Here is an 11,124-nt window from a genome sequence, read left to right on the forward strand (position 1 = left end):
TGGCCAAACAGACACGTATGAGAATTCCCAGAAGCATGGTATTCCAACCGGAACTCCATCAAAAAACAAATTGGCTTGGATCCAATTTACCACTCCCCAGAGAAAATGAACAGGAAATGACATCACCACAGTAAATGCCATCACAAACCAAGGAAACCTAAACACATAAATAAAAAGCGGGCCATACCAGCAGTGCTTCATCCGGAAGCCCACTGACGATATTACCTCGTATGGCAATGAAACATCTGAAAACAAACCTTCCAGTTCAGCCAGCAAACCTATATCTGGAAGTCTATAAAATTGAGATGCATGGTTAACGTTGATGGTTCAAATCTTTTCCCAAGAGTTCAAATGTCTAAAACTAAGGGGCATGCATATAAGGGGAATGTTCAAGGGAGACCTAAGGTGCAGTTTCTTTTAATGTAAAGAGTGTTAGGAGTGGAACGCACTGCCAGAGGTGGTGATGGAGGCAGATACAATAAAGGTATTGAAGGGACTTAAAAATAAGCAAATTAACATGCAAGAAATGGTGGGATACTGACTAAGGGCAGGCAAAAGGGATTAATTTTTTTTGGCGTCAAGTTCGGCACACCATTGTGGGCTGAAGGGACCATTCCTGTGCTGGACTGGTCCAGTTCAGATTTAATGCAGTGTATATTTTAGATGAGGATTCATTCAAGTTGATTGGAACTGGGTCGCAATCATTGATAATATAGATAAAAAGTATAAACTTCTATTTCCTTGATGGTGTTTGACTCTTGTTTTGAACGTATCTCTCTGGGAATGGAGCTCAATGTAAGTCTGACTCAATCCACTCTGTGACTGTGGAAAGGATGTTCTTCGCTCTGACAGCAGTAACATACCTGCTGTTTGTTCGAAGCAGCTGGTCACACTTGACTCTGTACCGTGGGAATATTACGTTATCTTGGTCATTTGAGTACTTGCCTGGAGGAAGACAGAAGAGATACCTCCTGTAAATCAACATCAGTTGTGATTGGCAACATCAATGTAACGTTCAGTTAATGATCATTAGGATTTTTTGTTTAAAGCCAGCAATTTAAACAGAACCACAGGTCTGATTCCACTCCTGCTCTGAGCTGCTCCTTGTCCATTTTTTCTTAAAATTCTAACACCAATTGAGTGAGATTCAGAAACTAAACAACACCCATACAGCTCCATGAATGGGGGCACCTGATGCAAGTGAGTATGTGGATATGTGAGTTTAGTTATTGATCTATACCTGTCAGTTCCTGCTTGGTGAATGTGTGAGTGTAGTTATCAAACTGTAACTTTCAGTATATGGTAATATATTTACATATTCACACCGCATTAACTGGTCTGGTCTCATTCATAAAAATAATACAGCATCGGGGAGGGGGGCCATTCAGCCCACCTTGTCCATGTCAACACATCCAGGTGCCCTTTCTCATCCCACCATCCTGCCACAGCCTGTAACCTTGCAGTTTACAACACTTGAGGTGCAGTTCCAGGGAAGTTTTGTTTAAAAAAAATGTAAGGTCTCTGCCTGCACCACCAAATCAGGCAGCAAATTCCAGATATCCACCACTCTCTACGTTACATAAAAAAATTTTTCCTCATATCATCTAAGCCGACATCCACTTAGCTTGAATCTGTTTTCCCTGGTTTTTGAACTCTGTCAAAGTAAACAGGTTCCTCCTGTCTAATATCTCCCTCTAACTAGTTTGTTAAAAGTCACACAACATCACGTTATGAATCAACAGGTTTATATGGAAGTGCAAGCTTTCAGAGTGCTGCTCCTTCATCAGGAAGCTCACTGTTTAGTACTGTAGACCCTCCCTCACCCGTACCCGTGGGGGACATGTTCCAGGACGTGCAGCGGAAACGCAAAACCGCAGATAGGTGCAAAACTATTAATTTAAATGGGATATATGCCTTCCTGGCAGCCTGCTTGTCCCTGGTTCTGGAACATTTCCTTTTATACACTTGGACCACAGTAAACCGCAATAACCGGACCTGTGAATACTGGGTCACCCTGTATTCCTTGATCGTGGCACCTTTGTTACAAGGAATACAACCCCAACCTCTCCAGATAGCTACAATTCTGGCAACATTCTGGTAAATCTCCTCTGCGCACTCTCCACAGCAATGATGTCCTTTCTGTAATGTGGTGACCCGACTGCACACAATACTCCTGTGTAGCCACCAGTGCCTCATACAGTTTCATTGTTATTTCCCTATTTTTGTATTCACCCCGTGCCTTCTTTACAACCCCATCTATCTTTCGGGATCTGTTCATTTACACACTCACTTCACCTGCCCCTCTCAGTATATTCCCATTTATTGTCTATTTCCATTTATTGTCTGACTTCCCAAAATGCATTTCCTGACACTTATCAGAGCTGAATTCCATCTGCCATTTTCCTGCCCACTCCAACAAACCATCTATATAGTTTTGGAGCTTACAGCTACCCTCCACACTATCCACTACATGGCCAATTTTTGTGTTGTCTGCAAATTTCACAAATTTGCCCACCATATTCAACTCCAAATCATTAATGGATAAAACAAACAGTTCAGGTCCCAACACTGAGTCATGCAGAGCTCCACTTCAAACAGCTTTCCATTCACAATGGCCACCATTGACAATTATCCTTTCTTTCCTGTGACTCGCCAACTTTGGATCCAATTCAACACATTACCCTGTATCCCATGGGCGTTTACTACTTCAGCCAGTCTGCTGTGATGCTGCTGCTCCTTTAACAAATGACACAGGCTCCAAAAAAATTGAAGTTGATGGGTTTGATGGCCATTTTGATTATAGCTAACAGGTAATGCCTCAAGCAAAAGGCTCCCACATTGTTAAAAAGAACACTTGTTCAATGAAAGGGGAGTGTCCCAGTTTTCCCAGCTCAGGTTATCTCTGGTTAGATTTGCTGTCTGGCTATTGACTGAAAGCACTCAGGCAATTGAAAAAGCTGCTGAACCTAAAGAAGCAGATCCATGATAGTACTCTCTCTCTGACATCTCTCCTGTAAGACCCTGTGTTTGATTTTACCTTTTGTGCCAAGGGGTTTTTATGGGGATTGTAGTAAATGTTGGGAACGCCATCATTAAGTTGGTATAATCTGTTGGGTTTTCAGATTTTAAAATTATTTAGTATTCTGTTCTCTTTTGTTTGTGTATCATTCGGTAAATTTGTAAATCAAACTGTTTTCTTTAAAACTACTAGTTTGACCAGCTGCATCCCTCCTGGAATATCTTTGTTGCACCCGCTTAAAACAACTAGCAAAGTTAGGGTCCGTGTTACTTTCTTCAAATATTTGGTGGGGGTCTGGCCCTTTTCATAACAGATTGGGAGCTGTATGCAGAACTTATTCTGTAGTTCTGATTTGGAATTCGGGTTGTTGGACTCAAAGGCAGCAGTGGTAAGTATTACCGAGTCTTTTGTTCCGAGTGTTGAATTCAATTGGTTTAAACAGCGCTTGGAGAAAGGGAAGACTGCAGATGCTGGAGATCAGAGATGAAAGTGTGGTACTGGAAAAGCACAGCAGGTCAGGTAGCATCTGAGGAGTAGGAGAATCAATGTTTAGGGCATCAGCCCTTCATCAAGAAACAATGCTTGGGATCGCATCTTTGAGTCATCAAGTGTTTTCTGAAATAACTTCAGTGTTTTGCAAAAAGTGATTAATGCCAAGCTGCTGGAATTAGCAGACAAGCTGGAACTTGACCTGCCTCCACCCACGAGGAAAAGGGCGATTAATTACATTAATAGCTCAACACTTAAATTTGCCGGAAATGCCGTCATAATCTTTACAGGTGGCTAACATTCAATTGATAATGAAACAACTTGAGTTAGAAGCAAAACTCAAGGAAAGGGCAACAGAAACAAAACCGGTTGAATTATGATTAAAAGCAGAAAAGGGAGACGAGAGAGATAAGGAGAGAGAGGAAAGGAAGAAAGAGGGAGTTTGAACTTTGGAAATTGGCACTAAGACAGGAGTTCAAAAATTCACTTCCAGAAGTAATGAGAACTCACGTGTAAGAGCAGAGATTTAAAACAGCAAGACTGGCATCAGAAATGGCTGATGATTGAGTTGATCAATAAATCAAAATTGGGCTGCCAAAATCAATTTCAATCCACGAGGGATAATAATTGTGGGTAAGAGAAATTCTCACATGGAAAGTAAAAAAGTAGATCTCGGTGAAGATCATAAGGATGATTTACCACAGGGTAAATAGGAAACCCTTGAAGGGGAAAGAGAAGTGAAAAAGCTCTGGTGTTTTCAATAAAGTAGGCCACATGGAATCAGTATTAGCGGGTTAGGAAAAGCACTGAGAAGCTAGATGTAGGAAAACAGGATAAGCCAGTGAATTTTGTTGCAGTGGTAACAGAGAGCACTGTGGAGACAAGAAAACTGCACCAGAATGTACAAGCTGGTTGGAGGTTGTTTATGGAGGAAGTGCCAGATCTTCTTAAACCATACACCATGAAGGTAACGTTTACTTGTATTGGCCCAGGAGCAGCAGTGAAGAGGTAACAATATTAAGATATACAAGGATCCTCTCAATCTGTATGCTAAAAGATGAGGATATATGTACCTCTGAAGGACTATTGCCAGAAAAGGTACGAGTAATGGGAATTCACATTGAAATAAGAAATGCTCAGTTATAAGAAGTGAGGTTAGAGTGTCTCGTGAAGAGGGGAGAAGTCATAGTAGGAGTAATGGACAAACTTTCAGCTCCGGGAATACAATTTGTCCTTGCTAATGATGTTGCTGATTCACTGGTAGGAGTGCTGCTGACTGTGATTGAAAATCCAATGGAAATTGAAGCAACTGAACTATTGCTGGATACATATCCTGGGATGTTTCCTGACTGTGTGGTAATGAGGTCACAAAGTCACCAGTTGAAACAGGAAAGATCAAAGAGTACAGATAAGGAAGTTGAAGGGAAATTAGCAGAGACCCTGTTTGATCAGATAGTTGAGACAGGAACAGATAGATAACAAAGTAGACATCTTTAGCTCAGGTAAATTAACTGAGTTACAGCAAAAAGATGAAAATTTAAAGCAATTCTATCAAAAGGCATACACAAAATGAATCCAAAGATGATTGTTATTATCTTAAAAATGATGTCTTAATGAGGAAATGGAGAACATCACATTCAGGCAGATGAGAAATGGGCAGAAGTTTATGAAGTCCTATTGCCAGTGGGTTATAGTAAGGACATGCTGCGAGTAGCGCATGAGCTACCTGCATAGATTGTCTGTTTGAAATTCACATTTAATTGTCATCTCTATATGTGACTGCTCCTTAGATGCTGCCTTAAGTGCTGTGCTTTTCCAGCACCACTCTAATTTAGACAGATAAACTCCATGTAAATATACTTCATCCCGGTTGGAGAGTTTGAGCTGTAGGTAGAGGTTGAATAGGCTGGAACTGTTTTCCCTGGACAGTGACCTTTATAAAAGTTTATAAAATCATAAGGCGCATGGAGAAGTGGTGGAGCATGGTAAAATTACAACATTTAAAAGGCATCTGAGTGGGTCTAATGAGAAAGCCTTAAAACTTGTCCTTAAATACTTAGACTAAATGTAATATTGAATTACAGAACACAAGAAAATAAACAGGACAGGCAGGGAGGCATCAGGCCACAAAAGGGGGAACTGAGGATGTACAGAAGATTAAAACAAAATCTGTTCTCACCAAGTGATAACAGGATGCTCTAAAGCAATTAAGAACATTTGCCTTAACATCAATGAATCTGTGTAAAAAGGTCACGGACCGATAACATTCACAGATGTTAACTTATGAAATTAATGACCGTGTTTGATCATGATCTCGGAAACTCGGTGTCAGCTCAGAAGCATGTCAAAAGCCTTGTAATAAATGGTCAGGTTCTATCAGTTATAATAGATTCTTATTACCCTTTGTGTGTGTGTGTGTGTGTGTGACCGAGAGATGAATGTTTTGAATGTATTTGCATTTTGGGACTTTATGATAATTTTGAGTAACTATCGCTGATTATGAAATGCAAACTTTAAAATGTAATATTGATGAACCTTTAACTTACTTGGTGTTCTTACACGCCATGACTGCCCCACTGTCAATTCGAACTCATCAGATCTTCTGTCTTCTTTGAATTTTGCATCACAACCTTGAAAAGAAAGCATGTTTAATTTGAAACTAATGAATCATTTAAAATTTAACCTTTCATCCTCAGATACAGAATGATTGTGTGTTTAAGATAAAAAGCAGGAGTCTGCTCCTAGCTTAAAAATTATTCTAAACCTATCATTGAAGGGATTCTGACACAATCTGTCAGGAAGCTATTTTATGGTCAAAGCTTGCCCTCCTCACTAAGATGCTATTTTGTAAAACAATGATATCTGACGTGCAAGCTGTGCAAGGTTACGTTTTGACCTCTCCCACATTGTTTGGACTGATACCTCTTAATGGTAGGGACTTACCTCACCAACAGGCGCCTGACTCGGCTGGATCTGTTTTTCCCACCTGATGGATGGCTAAGGGCCTACAGGAGTGATCAGTTAAGCGCACGCAGACCTGTTAATTAACTTCTCTTGCTTACAAATTATTGCCTTCCCGTCCGCGCTCACCCCAGCCCGGACGGAATTTCACATTGGCCCCAGGGTCCCGTACTTCCCGCGGGAGCCTGTGCCCCACAACCTGAGCCGCCTCCGAAATTTTAGTTTTGTCCCCTTCAAGTACGTAAAAAGGCGTGCCCTGTATAGACTGCTGGTGCACACCGTCCACCTCTTCTCCCTCATCCACCGTCCAGACACGCCTTGGCGTGCCCATTTGCCACAGGGCGGTGGGGATCCCCAGTGGAGGGCTCTCTACGCAGAAGTCCTCCCCCTTTCTCTCGGGGATCTGGGGTGGAGGATGTTGCACGCAGCAGTCCCCTGCAACCGCAGATTGTGGTGGTTCACGGACTCCCAGCCCAACTGCTTGATCTGTGGCGCTGTGAAGTCCGTGGACCATGTGTATATTGGGTGTGGGCGTTTGCACTCCCTCTTCGATTTTCTGAAAAACCTTCTCCTCTGCTTTTGGTTGCACTTCACTCCCACGTTCCTGATCTTCGGACATCCAGTACGGAGGCGGGAGGGCAGGTCTGAAGACCTCCTCGTGGGTCTGCTCGTGGGTCTGCTCCTGGGCCTGGCCAAACTGGCCATAAACAGGTCCAGGCAGCGGGCCGTGGAGGGGGTCGTTAAGACCGACTGCCTGCCCCTCTTCCGTGGTTACGTTAGGGCCCGGGTGTCCTTGGAGAAGGAGCACGCGGTGTCCACCAACACCCTGGAGTTGTTCAGGGAGAGGTGGGTGCCGCAGGGAGTGGAGTGCATCATTTCCCCCTCCAACTCTATTTTGATTTTGTCCCTGCCCTCTTTGATGTGAAGGGCATTGCTTGTCACTGGCCACTCGGGTGTTTTCCTATTTTCCTGGTGGTGGAAATTGAATAAAGATCTGTACACTTCGTGTCTTTCACTGTGTCTCACACATACACACACACACACACACACACACACACACCATGGGAACAAAAAACAAATTATTGCCTTTCCACTGTCTGTCTAATTAAGGACATGTCTAATTAACATTTTGTAAAAAGGAAGCCTATTAGGGATAGAAGAGTGGAGTAGCCTGCGAGGGCCCTTAAAGGAAGAGCTGGTATCCTATGTTTTAAAGGTTTTAGATGTCAATGTTACGTTGTAATAGTGATGCTATTGGTAAATAAAGGGGAAGGCTAACAATGAACTAAACTGTTTGAATAATCTGGAATAAAAACCTCTTGCAAAGAGTACAATCTCCAGGACGAACCAAGAGAGGCTGATAGCTGTGAGTCCACAAGGGATTCCCTGGGCCATCTCAAATCTGTACTTTAAACCCTTCCTGCTCATACTGTGAGAGAGAGATGAGCTCAGTGCTGGCAAATGGGACCAGATTAGGTTACGATATCTGATCGGCATGGACAAGTTTCTATGCTCTCTGTCTCTATGACTCGATGACTCTTCAGTCACTGTTGCCCTGTCAGTGAGCAGTTTCCTTCCATCTCTGTACTTAACCCCTCCTTCACAGATGGTTGTTGAAACGATGCAACAATGTGGCCTATTTGTCTATTTTCATTGTAACTTTGAAAATTCTGTTAATAACTGCAGATTTTAATGGTATTCCTGAATGAGGATTCAGTTTATCTATCTTCAACGCTGGTGTGTAAACGTCAATGGGCTATATACCTTCCGTTTATTAGAGACAGCTGGTCACTCTTTACTTTGAACTGAGGAAGTATTACAGTGTCTTAGTCCCTCAGCTGTTTTTCTGGAGGAAGACACAGGGACACCACCTGTAACTCAACATGAGGCTAATCTGGCAATATTGAATTGTCACATTCATTGCATATTACTTAGAATGTATATTTTTTTTATTTACAGCCAACAACATAACCAGAACCACTGATCTAATTCCATTGTTGCTCTGAGCTGCTCCTTGTCTGGGGATTGTTTTTGTTTTTCAATAACAGTTGATTTGGAATGTTGGTGTGGGACTGAGGTGCAGAAGGTTACACAGCAAATGCTTCCAAAAGAAATCTGTTGGACTATGACCTGGTGTTGTGCGATTTTTAACTTTATTTCGGTTGAGTGAGATCCAGAAACTGAGCAACAACTGCCCAGCACCATGAATGGGAGTACTCAACCACCAGGATGCTTACACAGCTCAATATCCAACTCCCCAACTACCTGCTGGAAAGAGGAAAAACGGCACTGTTTCTAATGTTTTTACCAAGGCCCTAGTTGTATGTCCTTTTACAAGAGTATCATATTCCTACAGTTGGTCTACCCAACCTCAAGAAAGAACGGGAAACAAATTGAAATTAAAACTGGGTTCAGAGGATTATAAACCACAAGAATGTCCCACAGCAGCTTCTTCCCTCTCTCCCTCCCTCCCTCAGCAGGCCCACACACAGCCCGAGAAAGGCCTCTCTCTTTCCCCCCCAGCCCGCTCACTCCAAGTTCCGGGGCCAGTTCCTGCTCCGCTCGGCCTCTTACAAACAGCCCCCGGTTCTCCCTGAACTCACCCCGAATCAATCCCGGTCTCGGAGCACCCTCTGTGTCCCAGGCTCCCATCCCGATGTGCTGCTGGAAGGAGCCTGCTGTTCCCTCGCTTCCCTGGGCGCTGATCTCTCCATTACGGTCTGTTTCAAACAAACCTCTTGCACTCACTGAGTAAATGCTCCTCAATGGCAGCGCTGGGGGAGGGCCTCACGAATGCGCTCCTCTGGACAGGAACAATCAGCTTTGGGAAGAAAAGGTTCAGTCACAGATACTCGAGGCTGGAGGCGGAGCTGGATGATCAAAGCCATTTCCCTGCTCTGTGTCACTCAGTTTCCTCTCCAGACCCGCCTCTCACCCTCTGTCAGCTCTTTCTCAGTCAGGTCGGGCCGGGCTGTATAAAAACGGAAGGGGAAGCAGCTCGGCTCTCATTCAACAGCGATTGGAGTGAAGAAGAGTCATGTCTGGAAGAGGCAAAGGAGGCAAAGGGCTGGGAAAAGGCGGAGCGAAGCGGCACCGCAAAGTGCTGCGTGATAACATCCAGGGCATCACGAAACCAGCCATCCGGCGCCTGGCTCGCCGTGGCGGGGTCAAGCGCATCTCGGGCTTGATCTACGAGGAGACTCGTGGGGTGCTGAAGGTTTTCCTGGAGAATGTGATCAGGGATGCGGTCACCTACACTGAGCACGCCAAGCGCAAGACGGTCACCGCCATGGATGTGGTGTACGCTCTGAAACGCCAGGGCCGCACTCTCTATGGATTCGGCGGCTGAACATAAAGCGACCATTTTCCAGCGAACCCAAAGGCTCTTTTCAGAGCCACCCAAACCCTCTGATAGAGAGAGCGGAGACCTGAGGGTGGGGAAGGCAGTACACATTGAGGGGATTGTTACTGTAGCCGGTTATTTCGCGTTTATCGCGACTTTATTTCGGTTCCAAAAATGTATTAATACCGTGTTCTGCGGTACGGCAGAGAGTATTCGGAGTGGACGGTTCACTTTGTTACTGTTTACCGTGGCGAATGATTTTAACATTGCAAGTATTCCTACAGTGTGGATAAGAGGCTGTTCGGCCAATCGATACTCTACTATTGTGCAACCTGATTATTGCATGTAAAGAATCGCATTGTAACTTGTGATTGTAAAATATAGCAGCAGCATTAGGCCATTCTGCCCATCCAACTTGTTTTGCCATTCGAACATGGCTGATCGCTCTCAAACTTCCCGTATCCTTCAATCCTCTTTTTTTCGGGACTACATGTCCATCTCAGTAATGATATCAATGTGTACTTGGCTGTCCATGCCATGAGTAATAATTTTATTTTATTTACTGTGGAATCCAGACATTAGTGTTACATATTACAGTATTTATATTTCCCAGGCATAACACTCTGGGAGCCTGCGGTTGTGTTATGTGGCGCATTTTTTTTCCATCTGCTCTTCAGGCAGAGATTACAAATTGCCTTCGGGAAAGTAATAATCTGGATGAAATAAAAAAATACCGATAAAGTGTGGTTCTGTGATTCTATCGGTGTACACTGTTTTAGCTTTTAAGATGTTTCAGTCGGCGGTTTTTCGATTGATTCACGGCGGATACAGGTTCGTTTGCCCCTCCAGAGAGAGCAGGAAGCGATCGGCGACATTAACTAACTTCCGATCGAAATACAGTACTAAAAACAAAAACGGAAAGCAGCAGCGGTTAATTTGCAACTAATGAGAACTTCATTCAGGGATTGCGAAAATATAGTAATTAGAAGAGTGATTTTCACTTCAAATTTTGGCGCTGGGTTAGATATTCTGGAGAAAAAAAATCTCCTCATTGACTCCCTTTGCGATAACATGGCTTGTGGAGGCAGGAAGGAAAAATGGCGCCAAGAGATCAACAGCTTATTTTCAAATTTGAAAATACCCGTCATCTCGTATAAGAGCAGGAGGTTATACAGAGGAAAATGCATGTACACATTGATTGGTTTTTCGATTACGAAACTAAACTTCATACAATCTCACTACCGCATTCCTCTCGCCAGAGGCTAACGAAAATAAGAGTGGGTATGAACCGAGCAGAGAATAAATTGCAGAG

General features: G+C 43.5%; 1 protein-coding gene across 1 annotated transcript; it reads left to right on the plus strand.

The window, feature by feature from the left end:
* The first annotated feature begins 9,490 nt into the window (after positions 1-9,490).
* Positions 9,491-10,539, plus strand: LOC132837210 (histone H4). Its single transcript, XM_060856931.1, has one exon. The coding sequence runs from the start codon at positions 9,507-9,509 to the stop codon at positions 9,816-9,818; it is 312 nt and encodes a 103-aa protein (XP_060712914.1). The 5' UTR covers positions 9,491-9,506; the 3' UTR covers positions 9,819-10,539.
* Positions 10,540-11,124: the final 585 nt, after the last annotated feature.

Source organism: Hemiscyllium ocellatum, chromosome 49, assembly GCF_020745735.1.
Source record: "Hemiscyllium ocellatum isolate sHemOce1 chromosome 49, sHemOce1.pat.X.cur, whole genome shotgun sequence".
In the NCBI taxonomy this organism is placed as follows: domain Eukaryota; kingdom Metazoa; phylum Chordata; class Chondrichthyes; order Orectolobiformes; family Hemiscylliidae; genus Hemiscyllium; species Hemiscyllium ocellatum.